Source organism: Penicillium alfredii, assembly GCF_028826965.1.
Source record: "Penicillium alfredii strain IBT 34128 chromosome Unknown utg000004l_segment0_segment0, whole genome shotgun sequence".
Taxonomy (NCBI): Eukaryota; Fungi; Ascomycota; class Eurotiomycetes; order Eurotiales; family Aspergillaceae; genus Penicillium; species Penicillium alfredii.
Genome location: NW_026622701.1, coordinates 13,138 through 29,398, shown reverse-complemented (window position 1 = coordinate 29,398; position 16,261 = coordinate 13,138). Strand labels below are relative to the sequence as shown.

Here is a 16,261-nt window from a genome sequence, read left to right as displayed (position 1 = left end):
CCGAGCATTTCTTCAACCTCAAGAATAATAAGGATAAAACCCCCTGAGAAGGAAAATAAGTTTACGGATACTCTATTAAACCCCGTGGCGAGGTGCCATAGATTTACAGGATGTCACGCGACAGTTTGATACTTCACGTATCGAATGACAGTTTGATTGGAGTGGATCAATACTTATCACCTACATCACTATAGCTGGATGTCAGGATCGAGCATGGACAAATATGGCTCGATGAAGAATTGATCCCAGTTCACCTCCCAATCAATGTCTGGCACCGCGGTGTGAGCCTCGGATGCCTGTGGCGCCTGAAAGAATTCATAGTCTGCCTCGACAGCCTCCAGCTGAGCAAGTTCCTTTCGCTTCTTTGCCATATTAAGACTGAGTAGGTGCCGCGCCATCAACAACGCCTCACGGGTCAGTCCTGTATCGGCAGCCTTGACAAGGTTCTCCAAGCCCTTGAATGCGGCGCCGATATGGGCAGAAGCCGCCGGCGTGTCCATGGCTAACAGGATACAGGTGTACTGGAAAACGCTGCCGATAACGTTCCAGAGAAGATGCCTCTGGCTAGCTTGCTGCTCGGCCGCCTGCACCGCGGCGCTGCCGCTATCAATGATGACCCGAATTATGTCGTCTGGTAGGCGGATCTTGAGCTGGTAAAGGCGTCGGTAGAAGCAAAACGCGATATCCGCCTTCGTCACCACCAGGAACGGATGGGTAAAATTGAGGTCACCCAGCACTTCGAGCCGCTTAAATAGCTCCTCACTCAGAGTGAGAGGCTGCAATTCGTGCTGGAACGGAGAATTGGGAGATGGAATGATTTGAATCAGTTGTACAAATTGATCGGCAACGGACCCTGATATCGAGATGATAGGCTGGCAAGTCACAGACCGAAATCCCACAGGAGAACGATCATACTCATAGGACAGCATGTTATGCCCGGCCCATGAGATCCAGAAAATTCTTCTCAGTCGGTCAGCATCATGTCCATGGACAGCCGCGCCAGCGATGGACGCTATCTTCTTGATGTTCTCTTCCTCGTGTAGCCCTATCGCTTCACAGAGGTGCATTTGCGTACACGAAGCGATCCACGCATTGCTGGGCCGGGTCGTGGCCCGCAGGTACATGACTCGCATGCCCCACGCAACGATGTGGTCAATGCCATGCAAACGCATGGAGGACGGGTCATCGAGAATGGCTTTGGCGTACTGCACCAGGTCAGGCTCCCGTGGATGCCTTTTGGGGGATAGGAAGGACCCGAGAGCAGCGATGCCAGCGGCCACGGCGGCAAAAGCGACGGCGTTGTTACCGGAATTATTAAAATAGTCCCGGCATCGCTGAGCATAGATTCTTGGGTCGATTACGTCGCCGATGGGGCCTAATACCGAGAAGTATACATCCGAGAGGAATCAAGGTCTTCCTCCGAAATGAGATTTCCGAGGAAGCAGTGAGGGTTGGACGCCTCCTCCGGGCGAATGCCAAAGTTATAGGCAAACGACCGCATTTTGGGAGGACTGTCGGAACCGAGAGCCACACCCAGGATGTGCGGAAATGCCATGGCCGCCGATGCCCCGGAGTATCGGAACTTCTGCTCGTCGAAGATACCCGGAGACGCGCCGGCCACAACAGTGGAATTGCTCGTCGATGATTCGTGATATTCGCCGTGGTCTGGCTCCCCATGAGACCGGCTGGTCGAATTGCGGTTTGTAGCGGTCCGACTCGTCAGCCGATTTTCGTTGGCGAGGCTTACGCGCTTGACTGGAGGCGGAATAGATGGACCGTCGCCTATAGCACCAGTGATGTTGTCTTCTGTGTACTTGCAGTTGTATCCGTAGGTGGTGCACATATCACAAGGATACATCGTGTCACATTTTCGCTTACGCTGATGACAAGGAATGCACGCCTTCCTCGCACGCTTGCGTTTGATGATTACTGTCGACATGACTGGCCTGACAAGAAAGTGTGAGTTTTAAAGCCCCACTGCTGTGGAAATAGACGAGTGATAGACCTGATCCCCTGGCCAGGATTTCAGAGATGTTGACACGATTGCTTGCTTCCAGCCAGTGATTGTGTGTATATATCGCGGAGCATGGGCCGTGGTATATTAACTACTGCTCATGCAAAATGTGGTATTGAAGGGTGATAACCCTTCTAGATAGCTTCATTTAAGTGGTTGGCAGAAGCCTTGGGATGATGGACGATGGATGAAGCTAAGGAAGGGGCGGTCACATGACATCCCCCCAACGCAGAGACTGAGTATAAAGTGAGAAGCACCGATACAAATTAAACAACCCAATAGATAGAGGAGAGTTGATGTCGTTTAGTGATTAACGAATAAAAATTAGTAAAGATGCCGATAAACCCCCCCAGCCCCCCTATAAGTGTCGAACCAAGAATACCCATTCGCACAGCAAGCCGAGGCAAGACCGAGGGGGAAATTAGAAGGAGAATCAAAGCAGAGGCAGTATAGAAGATAGATGATTGCATTAGTTCCACAGGCTCATTTATGTACATGGCGTGGCCTTTGGAATCGACAGTGTTATATGAACGTATTCAATATTAGTAGACCTTTCCGATGCCATCTATTTTTATTTTGACTATTTAGATGCAAATGGCTCGGACTTAGCGCTAATATAACAATATATGACATTTTTGCTAGCAGTCATCACTGGTTTCCTCCCATCTGAATGGATCTTGATCCGGCCAGGCTGTATATGCACAAGCTCCCGAGGAATCGAAACTGGTATCTCTAACTTTGCGGCTCTGTCGATGCCTTTGGTGCGCTCGCATGCGCTGCTCCGCGCATCGCAACACTCGAGCCCATCGCTCTTCGCCCCACGAACCGCTATAACTGGATGGCAGTCGTCGTTGTGGTAAAGGGGAATTCCCAACCGCGATTGCCAAATCACTAGTGACCTCCAAACAACTCGGGTTCCTTCCTCTATCCATGCGATCGGGATGTGGTCGACATGGAAAAATCTCCCTGCCTGTCTGCCATTCTGTGTCTGTCAGACGAGGATGATCGTATACGCCCCATATCGCAATTCTGGAGCCATGTGGATAGATGGTCTGACTGCTGCCGGGAAACCACGCTCGGCCAGAGGTTTCGTAATTGAAAAAGCATCCATCCTCGGCATGAAAGGTTGTACCGCGCCACCCTCTCCAGTTCCCCCGAGCGGACTTCCACCATACCAAGTCGCCGCCGTTGACGCCTAGGCCATCCTCGTCAACTGCATCACTCACGATGTACTTCATGACATCGGCACGCCTTCCTCGGGGAACTGTAGAGGCGTAGATCCATCCGTCAAGACTCCCAGCGGGCGTTTCCTGGGGTGACGATGGAACATATAGTGCCGCGACAAAGCACGCTCCTGTGGAGGTCATACAGAGTCTGCGATTAGACCGGCCGTTGTCCGCCGCGACTGACCGCCAGAGACGACGAGCTACCTGAAGCAGTCTTCCGTAGCTCATTTCTCCGCTAACATGTATTTCCTGGTGCCAGGTTGGGGCTTCGTTGGAAACATCCGGCCATCGCTCCGCTAGTAAAACAGATGGAATTCCGGTTGGATAAGAGTCAGGAACAATCAACAAAAAGAGCAGAACCCAGTATAAGAAGATCATATGGACGCCGTAGATATGGAGCATGGCGTCACTAAACAATATATGGAAATAATGGGAGCGTAGGATATTTTATAGTCATCGCATTATTTTGCAAGTTCCATCGTAAGGTTGTTAAGTGTTACTGACTTTTTATATCTGATAAAACAGCGCGTCCCCTTAGTTGAAAACGAAGCTGATCAGATTTCCTCGGCAAACCCTCGCTTGTAAATACTTTGCCCGAAAGGCCCACTGTCAATGCTCTCGAACTTCACAGACACCATCTCATTCCTTTGGGTACGTGAGGAGTACGATGCCAACTGCGGCAGGAGTCCAACTAAGCCAAAAGAAGAGAAAAGAGCTTCGCGAAATGGTGTACGGTCAACTAAGTCTCAGTGGGAGCAAATCTTCATGAAAGTGGTTTTCTAGTTTTTCTTTGCGTTGGTTGAAATATAGCAATCGGTTCCGTGCGCTATGGCTCACCGCGGTGGATCTTCAGGGGGCCAGAAACAACGTGCTTGGACCCTCGCGTGCACAGGGCAAGTATTTTCCAAGGCCAGCTCGGGAATCAAAACACAAAGTCTGTCCTGATGGGTCTACGATCAAGTATCACATTGCCTCCGTGCACTCGATCGAGGGTCTAAGCTTGGAGGTCAAGGGTCAAAAGCTCAAATGATATGGGATCGTGATCCTAGGTAAAGGGGGCTGTTGAATGCGCTAATGGCCGCCCCTTATAGTCGGACCCACAGCTGAGCTGTTGATTCCTCCGAGAGGGAAGCAAAGATGAAGAGAACATTCTGTTTTGGGGTATCTTACTTCTCTCACTGGTCTCCAAAGCCCATGGAAAGCAGCCTGTTGTGATATACCAACCACTGGCTCTCTCGTGCTTGCCACTTGCCAGCGAAAGAGCTATCATACCCATCGCCCATTGCAGATTGTTCCAGCCTTCTTTCTAGGTCTTCGCGATGTAACGCTGTTGACAATCCTATCTGGTTATTCTTCCAATACCAAGGCCAGGCGGCATGCACGAACAATCTTTGAGGTAGGCCGAGACTTGCCAGAGGCGATACGAGGCGGAAATAGGCCTGCAGTATCGCGTCGCCCTGTTCCTGAGTCAAGGTTTTACGCACATCGGTGGCCATAGAGGCGTTGGGGAAATCTTGCAGGTAGATGCGCAACGTGAGATTTGAAGAATTAAACTTGCCCTGCAGAAATTCGAGGGTCTGGAACCAATCACTGTAGGCGGGATCAAGATGCCGAGAAATACCCCGGATCGAATGGCGGGAGAACAATTTCCAGGAATTTTAATTGGTGTAATTGATTCGGTGGAACAACGCCCGTCAAGAAAATCGAGGCTTCGAGACGGGACGATGTTGTTTCGGGGGCCAACATATCGCCTGTTTCCGGCTGGACGACAAATCGGTTTCGTGAGAAAAACACCGATCGAGCTAGTTCCAACAGAGACCGGCAGACGAGGAATAGAGGGGTTGGAGGTGCCCAGAATCGGCAGTGAGAAGAGAATGCTGCATGGTAGCGAGCGCAATAACAACCGGTTCTCTCTTGTTTGAAGCACTTCACGAACTGACAAGCATAATGTTCGAAGGAATCATCGTCGGGGTCAGGTACTCCATATATTCCATCACATATCTCGCAAGCGTGTCGGATGGAAAACCCATCTTTGGGATTCCATTGGATTTCACCCAACGGAGTCAAGAGGTCGGTGTACTCCAGAATGTGGCGGCGGATCTCGAGCGGCAGGTGAAGAAATCGAAATAAGTCAGCTGAGTGGCGCATTGTTTGACCTGTTGCCCGGTGGGTGGTTTTGGTCGCTAATTTTCGCAAATCATCATTTGGATAACGCCCAAGACGAAGATCACAGCTTCGAAGTAGTGGAAATTCGATGAATGGCTGGGCGATCTCTTCGGCTGTCTCTAAATCTGCCACGTCGCAGACCACATGTAGCCGGAGTCGATGAGAGGAAATGTGGCTGCTCAAGAGCTGGACAATCCTTTTCCATTCCGAGATCACCTCCTGCCCTCGTGCCGTCGAGAGATGCAGGGGTGTGTCATGTCTGTCGAGGTTGGGGCATCGATTTCGGAATGACTTGGTGTCACACTTTGAACGACAGCAAGTGAGGCCATCGTCACAAGATGAAACGTTGAGAAGGAGCGTCAGATGTGATAAAGACTTTAAAGATGTGGGCCGCAACTTGCAAAGGGCGTGAAGACCGTGCTGGTCTCGATACTGAATGAACACTCGATTGGTCGAATATATGATTGAGGAGATCTCCTGGGAGATCTTTCGGTTTGTGAAAAGTAGACTGCGAGGGCCGTTCGTCGCTCTGATTTGAAACTCCCTCTGTCCATCATCTTCCTCGGGGCACAGATCGATAGATTCACCCCTAGGAAAAGGCATACCTACCTCTCTGAAGATCTGGCACCGAACATGGTCAGGAAGACCTAGGATATGAGGGAAAGAGGCCATATTCTGGTTGAAGGCCCAATAGATGAGAGTGAAGAAATGAGATGGGAGAGACGGTGGGGTAAATGTTCTCTAGGACCAGACTATATATGTGGTCACTATTTTACATTCATCCCACTATATGCATATCTGAATATCGCCTCTAATATTAAATAAGCAACTGTCCTATAGAGAAGATAGCAGTCTAGTAGACTCTGCTTTACCCGCTGTGCTGGAGTTGCCAAAGGCTGCTTACCGCTGAATATGTCATGGTGCAATACGCAGAAGCAGCTGGAGAAAAACAGGGAAGAGCAGGAATTCCGCAGCTTTCTCCAAGAGTAGGCGCAAGAAAACGCTGCGATTACTAGAGTTGTTGCACAGGAGTAAGGAACTAGAAGTTCTGTTAAAATAATAGTACATTGGGCGCATCTGGACTTTTCTGTCTGTATGTGATTGATATCAATTAAAGTCTAGGAAGCACCGACTCTGGGTAGGACATAAGTATGTAGAAACAGGATATATTAGGAGACTCAGTCTCAGTACAAAGAGATTGCAGACAATATCCATATGGCCCTTTTATCTTTATCCAGCGATAGGCCTTACTTTCTTGCAATCCGAGTGCCCCTAAGTTCTCTTCACGCACATAGAAAATATGGGTCTATTTAAATCAAAGAAACTATGGAGACTAAACTCCGACTGTCGTATTGGCTAGTGAAGATAAATTATTGCAGTCCGTGGTATAGATTTTGGTAATGCGCTTGACCGACCGCTCCGAAAGTCGGGGTAGCGAACTCGTGGAGATTCTCCACCTACGATAGTGATACTGGCACCATGTCTCAACATGGCAGAGATGGGTACGGGTGTAGAAAAGGGCGTAATAAAAAGGATAAAAAGAAGGAGTTTGGGTATTTCCCAGAGAGAGGGAATATCAGAAGATCTCCGGAAAGCAATCGAATTCTGTTCTGTTTCTCGCAATTTCAGGCTTTGACTATGCCTTTGTGTTAACACACATTAGAATTACTATGTAGGCCGCTCGTAGCTTTCATATATCACCGTATTTCCCAACTAGCACCCGGGTCGACTCTCGATCAGTTTCATCCCATCGGTACTTTCCAAGTTCGTGAGAAGATATAGTGCCAATTTGTACGCGGTGGTCAGACCACGACCTTGAACTAGTCTTCTGTGTTGTCGATTTTGACGACCTTGACTTCCATCCTTCTCGCCATGACGAAATTATCTCTTGTCGCCGGATAAAATCGAGAACGGGTTTTAAGATTGGGATGGTGCCGCAGAAGAGGATGGCAAACGACTCGCCTGTATGCCAAGCGTAAACATCGTAGGATGCCCAGGTGAAGTCGGTTGATTTTGGCAGTTTTGCCAGATGGTAGCTTTTGATGGCGGAACAAATAGATGTACTAGAAAACCAATTAATGGCATGAGATATTCGCCTTGGAAAGAGAAATGAACAGAGAATAGGTCTACTCACAGGATATTCAATGCGAACACTATGCTCAACTGCCACTTTTGGACCGGTCTGATGTGTAGGCGAAGGAAAATAGTCGCTGGGAGGAGGGCGAGACAGACATCGACGAAGGTGCAATAGGCTGTTTCTTGTGTTAGCAAGCAATGTCTATCCCAGGGTAGAAAATCGCACCTCCAGTAAAAGCCCCGTAGTCAGCCACGACTTGTGCATCAACGCATTTCCCGTGGATTCGATTATCCCACAAAGCAGCAGGGGGTGAACATTGAACGAGACCGAAAATCGCATATGCGGTGCTCACCGGGACGGCTATCCCAACGCAGAAAACCCAGAGAAATAGCTTGTGCCAGAACAAATCCGTGGGCCCAAAGACTCCAATCAAAAGGGCGGCGATAGATACCTTCCCCGCCATAAGGCCTAAAGTTCCAAAGGCTGACGCGATCCACCCTAGTAAGGTAACTCGTCTTACAACGGCATCTCCTAACTGGAGCACGTCTTGCAAATGACGCTGGCCGTGATGAATGCAGAGCGCCGTAAGACAACCCGAGCATGCGTAGAAGCAACACTGCAGCACATTGGTTCGTGGGTCTGAGTTTGGTCCCTATACAGCATAGGGGAGAAGAGAAGCCATACCAGAGATAGGAGAATCAAGACATCATCCCAATCGAATTTTCTTTTCAGCTGACGACTCCAAAACCTCAGGATAACAACGATAGTCGCGAGGCTGGTCAATGTCCACATCAGGACCAACAGCTGAGGCCCTCTATCGGCCGTCTGGCCGCCATCCGAGACTGAATTGACCATGATGCTCTAGGCAGTATGACGATTCTGCAGAGGTCGGGAATCTTAAATTATCAGACCATGGCATTATTGCATGCCCAGGGGCCAAGCGATGATTGAATGTGCCAAATCGTCGGGGCCCAGAAGACCGCCTGACTGATCGAAAAAGATGGGCAATGGCTGGCAGCTATACAATAGGGTTTTACGAGAGGAGACGTATTTGTGGGGGCCATTTCAAAGATCAAAAGGGGGGTTCAGCCTCAAATACCGTTACAGCACCGTATCACGGTGGTGATCAATTTGTCTAGGGAATGTGATACGTCGTCGATGACACACTTGACTTTCCGACCCCTCACTCTCCCGCATCGGCGAATGCAGATCTCGTGTCTGGACTCTTCAGTGTCGTATCCCCGAATTCCATTCTCAATGGTCGAGTGGAGGAAGGTGGAGAAAGGAAGATGAAATGACCGGTCACCTGACCTCCCCGTACAGTATATACCAAGGTATTTATTGCGTTGGGACTGGGGTTCTGTCAGCCTTTCTCCACCGCCTCCCTGACCACCCGCAGCGGACCTATAGGTAGGAGATAGCTTCGCTTCTCTTCTTCTTCTCTCTTCTATAGATAGATAATTTGATTCTCTCTCTCTTCTGCTCCCTTTCCTTAGTAGTTCTGCTTTCCTGGCTTCCCCTAGTGCTCTCTAAGATCATTTATAATAATGATGTGTTCCTATAACTCGCATTGCATATACTGAACCAGTTTTCTACAATGTTTTCCATAATGCTTTTACTCGAAGCGCGTGGGAATTGGCCAAGCCATTTCCTACGTAGAAATAAGACTTGTCTCCGCTCAGAATTTTCCCACAATGCCAATAAAGTGCCGTCCAAGGAGTGGGTAAGGATAAGGCATGCGAGAACATTTAGCTGGCGTCTCACTTGATACGTAATAAAGGATCTTTTTCGCGGGAATCGAGCAATAAAGAATATAGGAAAGAATAATAAAATACGAGGTGTCTAATGCGGCGGATATAACCCGTGGGGTATCTACACAAGCTTCAAGTGATGGTAATAAAGGTCTTCTTTTGATGTGTGATTATCTCCTCGGCATTTTTGGTATATTGCTGCGGGGATCCTTGATTCAACTATGAATCTTCGGGTCCGATATTATGGACTGTCGTGTACTAACCAAAAATATTGCGATAAGCGCCCAACCGATCGACAACCTTGAGGAACGAGATTATCTACATGACTTTCCTAGGTATATTGCTAGACATACATTCTATCAACAGGACTTCCTCTGCCAAACTCCTTTAAAAATTTCTTTGATTCGGCGGCTACCTCCAGGTATTCGTAGTTCACCTGGTTGACGTCCGCCTCGGCGAGATTATATGCGATAGCGGCGATGTTTTTGATCTGGGTCATGGTAGTCAGCAAATGGAACTTGCTTAGCAATGTTCCAAACTCGTCTATTTAGGTACTCCAATCGTCGGAGGTTGTTTTCCTCAACAACGACAGGTCCTTGTATCGCACTTGCCTTGGACAGAACAGTTGACCAGAGATCTGTGAAACTCTCGTCAAATCCATACTCAATACTTCACCACACCAAGCCATTGTCTATATAAAGGTTGCAGTTGATAGATGCGTTCAAAATTAAGGAGTGAAAGTATAGGAAACATCTGGAAAAAGCGGTGGTCGAAGATCGGCGGGGCAAGAAGCAAGACTGGTAGGGTAGCAAAATAACTAATGGGCCGGGAAATAACCCGTTGATATAAAAATAAGTTGAAACGCCTTAAGTATTCCAACTAACACCTAATTAGCGAGAAAAGTCCTATCTACAAACTAAATACCGTCGGGGTGGTATACTTGGGAAAATACTCGTTTATCTCTTTATTGCGTTTATCCTTTTGTTTATTCTTAATATCCTTCTTCTATCTAAGAACCCTCTCTCTTTATTAGGCTCGCTATCTTTGTCTTCGTTACTTAGTTTTTAATTTTAGTAATAGTACTAAAGGGTGAGTTTTCTGCTCTAATAGGAATAATAAAACTTCGGCTAGACTAAAAACTTTATCTAGTACCTTAGAAGCAAAGATATCAGTAAGTCTCTTAATTATCTCGTCGCCGAATTGTTTCTTGGTTTGCTTGTAGTTAGGCATCTGTTTAAAGACTGTGTGAGAAAGTTAAACGGAAATTTTCCTATCGGCAAGCTTAAAATATACTTTTTTGTCCGCCCGGCTAGACCGAATAAATGCTTCGTCAAGGTATTCGATATGATTAGTCGTTATAATAAGTACCCGAACTTCTTAAGAGACACTATTAACGATATTAAGAAGGCCGGAAAGGGTAACTCTAGAGCCTGAATTGTTCTTTTGGTCTGTATCGGCATCGTCCCTGCGATCTATTCCAGCGGCGTCGATATCCTCCAAGAAAACGATACAGTATGTTCAATGGCGCCTTGTGTTGCAGCCTGGTGAAGAGACTATTGCGTTATAAGAAGGCGGGTGTTAGTGGCGGCGAGGCCCTCTAATGAGCTCAAATTGAGTTGTCGAGACAATAGGCGCCTCTACTGTGTAACCGCCAGTGGAGAAGAGTGAATTCGTGACGACTGAGGGGAATAGGATGAGTCATTTTTTCTCGTTCGACCTCCTCTATACACGGCAGAGATACGCCGATACGTAATCACGGTCCTCTGCAGAGGCTTAGAGAGTTAGCCGAGAGTAGGCAGCAGAGGAAATAAAATCGATCGATTTGTCGGCTGTAGGGAGAGCCAGGCAGTAATTCTGGATCAAACAATGATATAGTATAGTTAGTAACTGTCCAAATAGCACACTCACGTAGTTAGGACGCTAGAATACCAGGCAGGATTGAGACGCCAGGAAACGAGACCACAGGCAGGCGCATTGTCTGCGAGCGCCTTCTTCCTTGCTGCGCCTCGTTGGCACGGGGTCCTTGCAGTATCCGGTGAGCGCAAATCTGCTTGACGCAGGTGGATATTGCCAGCAGTATCCAACCAAGTCATCCTCCTGATTGCGTCTGACCTATTAGAAACTGATTGAGAGCCGATCGCCGATATAGACCCTATACAACAACCAAGGTATCATCTCGGCTGTATATGATATCTCTCAGAGAGCACTAGGGGAATCCAGGAAAGCAGAACTTCTGAGGAAAGGGAGCAGAAGAGAGAGAGAATCAAATTGTCTGTCTGTCGGGTCTGTCCGAGAGAGAAGAAGAGAAGCTACCTACTGCCACCGACAGGTGCGCTGCGGGCGGTCAGGGAGGCGGTGGAGAAAGGCTAGCAGAACCCCAGTCCCAACACCGACAGAGCGCTAAACCTTAAGGCTCGGAAATTCCATCCTAAACCTTCTAGGTCCCACCTAATCTAAGGAAACGGAGTTGAGCATTATCTAGATCGTGTATTATAGTGCAGGCATTAAATATGATAGTGGCTAACGTGATAAGGACTTAAGAGAAAAGGAGCCCAGGAAAGGATATATTTGACAATTCAGAAAATTTAGAATCAGACACAAAAGTAAACAACATACAAAATCAAGATGTCCTGATAGTAAATCCATGCAGAACTAATCATTCCACACCAATCACATATTGATATATAGACGAAGCAAAAATTAGTCGTCTTGATCGAGAAGTCTTATACAGGCCTCGGCCTGCATCAGTAATAGTAGACGGTAAGAACCCAGAATGATAGCCATCTAAAATACATTCAAAAAAGGTACCGCTTGATATTTTCAAGTCCCTGAAGATCTCCCTCGGTTGAGTTAGACTTTTCTTTCTCAACCCAACCCTCAGTATAACCTCCTCCAAAGTCAATCAGGTATGCATCTTCATTAATATCAATAAGCACGTTAGCTGCTTTCGCATCTCCCCAAATAATACCGTGTGAGTGGAATTGTTCGAGTGTGTGCGAAATCTGATCAAGCCATTTTTGTCGGAGCTCGGAAAATTTGGGATCATGTCCATCAATGCAATAGAGCGTAGCCCCATCACATTCAATGTAGGATAAGACCAATCCCATGACATGTCCATCATCATTTTGGACCAGCCCTTCCAGTTTTGATGTAAAAATTGGGGGATTGTATTTAGCTATACGGATCTTCGCATAGGTTCGAATCTCTCTTGTGGTAATACCCACATCACCCCCATAGACTATCTTGAAGAAGCTAGGTTGTGATTGCCCATGGATATATACTCTGCGAGGTATTCCTGGCAGTGCAGCTGAATTGGCATTAATTGGAACCTGTACTTCCCTAGGGTGATAGACTGGAAACATCGAGCAGTCCACGGAAGATGGTAAACGGGCCCCAATAATATCATTTTTTATGTTCCTGGTGCTGCTGAGAAAAACCGGAACCAAGTTGTCATCAATCACCTGCACTGTATAGTGCAGTTCTTCTGCAAACAAGCAGTCCAGGAGAGTGTAATGTTGGCTCGGATCCAGGGGAGCAATTTCGTGGAAGATTGGCAAAAATGGTTGCAAGACCCAATCATGCATTTCATCGAGGGGGTCTTCAAAATCCCCATCCTCGTCCAGTTCAGATTCATTAGGGATCCACTCTGGTTCTTGACGTTGAACGTGTCGAAGATATTCAGCTAGTAGGGCAGGAGAGCCTTCGAAGTGGGAAGTAAGGAGATTGATTTTAAAGCGTTTGTTGGAGACGTGAACCGTCAACTGCGTGTCCGTGTTTTTGGTGCTTGATATAAATGGACCGATATCATAGATTACTTGCTTCTGTGCCATTATTGGTCGTCAAGCAGTAGCGGGAAATAAGAAATGAACATAGGCGTAAGAAGCTGGCAGAAAGGGGGGAGAACGCGAGCGTATAAACATGGCGGCAAGTCATATGATTATCGGCTGAAAGGTAAGTCCGGCCAATATATACCACGTCTTCACCGCTATCCTCTTCTGCAATATTTAATTGGAGAGACTGCAGCAAGGGAATTAATTGGAACAGAGAACCGACCAGATAGTTTGTGTTTCAGCTTTTGACGCCTAGCAGGGAATACCGTCGGTATCGGTCAGAAAACGCCGCTAGATTTCGTCCGAGCGTCCGGGGGGTACCGGTCGGTCTTAGCAGGTATCAGCTGTTTCGGTAGATAGATCTAGGTATCGGGTAGATAATTAGGCCCGACCGATACTATAACGGGATGTACGAGGGTATTGAGCGGGTAATTAGGTCCGTCTAATATTATTATAGGATAAAAAGAGGAGATTACTCCTAATAAACTATCTAAAAGAGATTAAATATAAAGATTTTTAGATAGTAATATTAATTATCTAGAACTCTCTCTATATTAAATCTTAGTAATATTATTATAATAAATAAAGTAAGAGATAGAAAATTATAAACTTATAATTTTAATAAAGGATACTAAAAAATAAGAAAGAATAATTTCTCTCTCTTTCTCCTCTCTTTTTTAATTTTTTAACCTTTATAGCTATAGTCCCTAAATTAAATTAATTATATAGAAAAGATTATATAATAAATAATAAAGTAATAAAAATAGAAAGAATAAAATAGATAGAGAGAGATAATTATTATTATTTAGATAGTATTAAATATTAATTAATTATTATTAAAAAAAAGGGTTAAAAGACCTATAATTATATTTATAATAATATAAATATTATAAATACTATTACTAATATTACTAGCCTTATTTTAGCCCCTATCTTAAAACTAGGGTTTTAAGATATATAGTAATACTATTTTATAAAACTTAGAACCCTAGTTCTAATATTAGTAGTATTATTATTACTAATATTATTACTAATTATTAATATCTAATTTTTATAAAATAAATAGTTTAAGGATAGCTATACTTTATCTAACTATAATATCTAAAAAGAGTCTACCCTATATCTAGTCCTATATCTACGCGGTAATATATAGATCTATATATTTCCTAGCTATCTATCTCTATTATTTAGTTTATACTAATTTTTCCTATAATTATTAAGACTCTTACCGATAAGACTATTATCTTTAAGATAAAGTCCTCTAATATTATTAATAATATTAAATTAAAGATTTAAGATAAGAAAAGTATCCTATCTAACTAATAATACCTAATTTTTATAGATAAATAACTAGAGGATAGCTATACTTTATCTAACTATAATATCTAGAAGGAGTCTACCCTATATCTAGTTCTTTACTTATATAATAATATATAGATCTTTATTAAGACCCTTATTAATAAGACTATTATACCCCTAAGATTAAGTCTAGTATTATCTATCGATAACGTTAAGTCCAAGATCTAGGATAAAGAAGGTATCCTATCTAACTAGTAGTATCTGATTTTTGTGGGGTAAATAACTTGAGGATAGTTATATCTTTTCCGACTATAATATTAATATAAATAATAGTATTAATAGTATTACTAGTATTACTAACTAATATTATTATTACTAGTATCTAGTATTATTAATATTACCGGCCTTACTTTAGCCCTTACCTTAAAACCAGGGTTTTAATAATATAGATATAAATACTTAAAACCCTAGTTCTAATATATAGGGTCTTTATATCCTCTATATAATATCTACTATAATAAAAACTTCTTAATAAAATAGAGTTATATATCTAATTAATAATACCACCCTCGAACTAGAGTAATATAATTCTATCCTTATTTAGGAAACTATACTATAGGATATAGATACCTTAATACTTTATAAACTTTCCTTTTTAGGTAATACTATTATATAAAGTAGCACTAGATATTACCTATCTAGCTAATACTATCCTAAAGTACCTAGGCAAAAATCCTAGTTAAGATACCCTAAAGCCCTTTAAAATATAAACCTATATACCCTATTACCAATATTTTTAGATACCCTATTATCTTATACCCTTATTATCTTACGTAAGAAATATATAGCCTTAGTAATAGCGGTATTAGATTCTTTATATATATAATAGTACGCCTTCGATCCTTAACGCGTCTATCACTACTAAACCACTATTACCGACAAAAAAAAAAAAAAAAAAAGAAAAAGATCACAAAAAACTAAATCCCACAAGAATCGCTCGACCCCCCCCCCCCCCTAACTAAACACCCTTCTTATTAAGCATATTTCTATCCCTTTTTTTTTTTTTCTTATTTTCTTTCTTTCCACGCCCTTCTATTAATACCGCTCACCGGTTTCGCTGCCGAAGCACCCTAATCTAACGCCTAGTTATAAAAGTTGGAGGTATTAGCGTAGGCTTAGCGACTAATAAGTTACTATCTATATTATTTCTATCTATCTTAGTATAAGACCCCCCTTTACTAGATACTAACCCCTATTATAATAGACTTAGTTAATAGATAACCTAGATTAGTCTCTTGTTTAAGATATACTAGAGGCCGATACTCTATCCGTCTCTAGATTATCCCTATCGAAAAAGGCTGAGTAATCGGTAAGCTCACCCTCCGAGACTATAGAGATAGTATCACTATCTTTATCCTATAGTTAGATCAACCCGTCGACTCTAGGAAGGTCGCTTAGTAAGAAAAAAAGGGGCGTACCTTAGCTACCAGATAATCTATATAAGCTACCGGTCTTCTTACTAGCACAATAGGCAGAACTCTAGTCTCTAAGGTTATACCTAGAGACTATCCGAATTAATAATCTAGCCTATATTAGAGGGTAAAGATAGAGACGGAGCCGCCCCTCTAACACCTACCGATACCTATCCTAGAACTAGGGTTCTAAGATAGACCTTAAAACCTTAGTTCTAGGATAGGTAATTAATTAGTAGGGTTATTAATAAGCAAAAATCTAATCAGCTATATATATATTTACCACGTTTTTTCTTCTATCTACTATTACTAGAGGAGGAGTTACTACTATATCGTTATTTCCCCTAGCCCTATTAATACTACTATTATCGTTGTCGTCGTCATTATCGTCGTCGCCGCTATTATCGCCGCGCTCCGCTCTCTCCC

General features: G+C 44.3%; 4 protein-coding genes across 4 annotated transcripts; all 4 read right to left on the bottom strand.

Moving 5' to 3' along the window:
* Positions 1 to 188: 188 nt before the first annotated feature.
* Positions 189 to 1,939, bottom strand: NUU61_001630 (C6 zinc finger domain protein; the record flags this gene model as incomplete). Its single annotated transcript, XM_056652212.1, has 2 exons — positions 189 to 1,347; positions 1,395 to 1,939. 2 exons carry the CDS (start codon positions 1,937 to 1,939, stop codon positions 189 to 191), a joined length of 1,704 nt encoding a protein of 567 aa, XP_056513279.1.
* Positions 1,940 to 2,652: 713 nt separating this feature from the next.
* Positions 2,653 to 3,642, bottom strand: NUU61_001629 (uncharacterized protein; the record flags this gene model as incomplete). The annotated part of the gene is made up of 1 exon (XM_056652211.1): positions 2,653 to 3,642. The coding sequence occupies one exon, from the start codon at positions 3,640 to 3,642 to the stop codon at positions 2,653 to 2,655; it is 990 nt and encodes a 329-aa protein (XP_056513278.1).
* Positions 3,643 to 7,096: 3,454 nt separating this feature from the next.
* Positions 7,097 to 7,946, bottom strand: NUU61_001628 (uncharacterized protein; the record flags this gene model as incomplete). The annotated part of the gene is made up of 3 exons (XM_056652210.1): positions 7,097 to 7,469; positions 7,541 to 7,658; positions 7,709 to 7,946. 3 exons carry the CDS (start codon positions 7,944 to 7,946, stop codon positions 7,097 to 7,099), a joined length of 729 nt encoding a protein of 242 aa, XP_056513277.1.
* Positions 7,947 to 12,029: 4,083 nt separating this feature from the next.
* On the bottom strand, positions 12,030 to 13,064 carry NUU61_001627 (uncharacterized protein; the record flags this gene model as incomplete). The annotated part of the gene is made up of 1 exon (XM_056652209.1): positions 12,030 to 13,064. One exon carries the CDS (start codon positions 13,062 to 13,064, stop codon positions 12,030 to 12,032), a length of 1,035 nt encoding a protein of 344 aa, XP_056513276.1.
* Between the last annotated feature and the right edge of the window lie 3,197 nt (positions 13,065 to 16,261).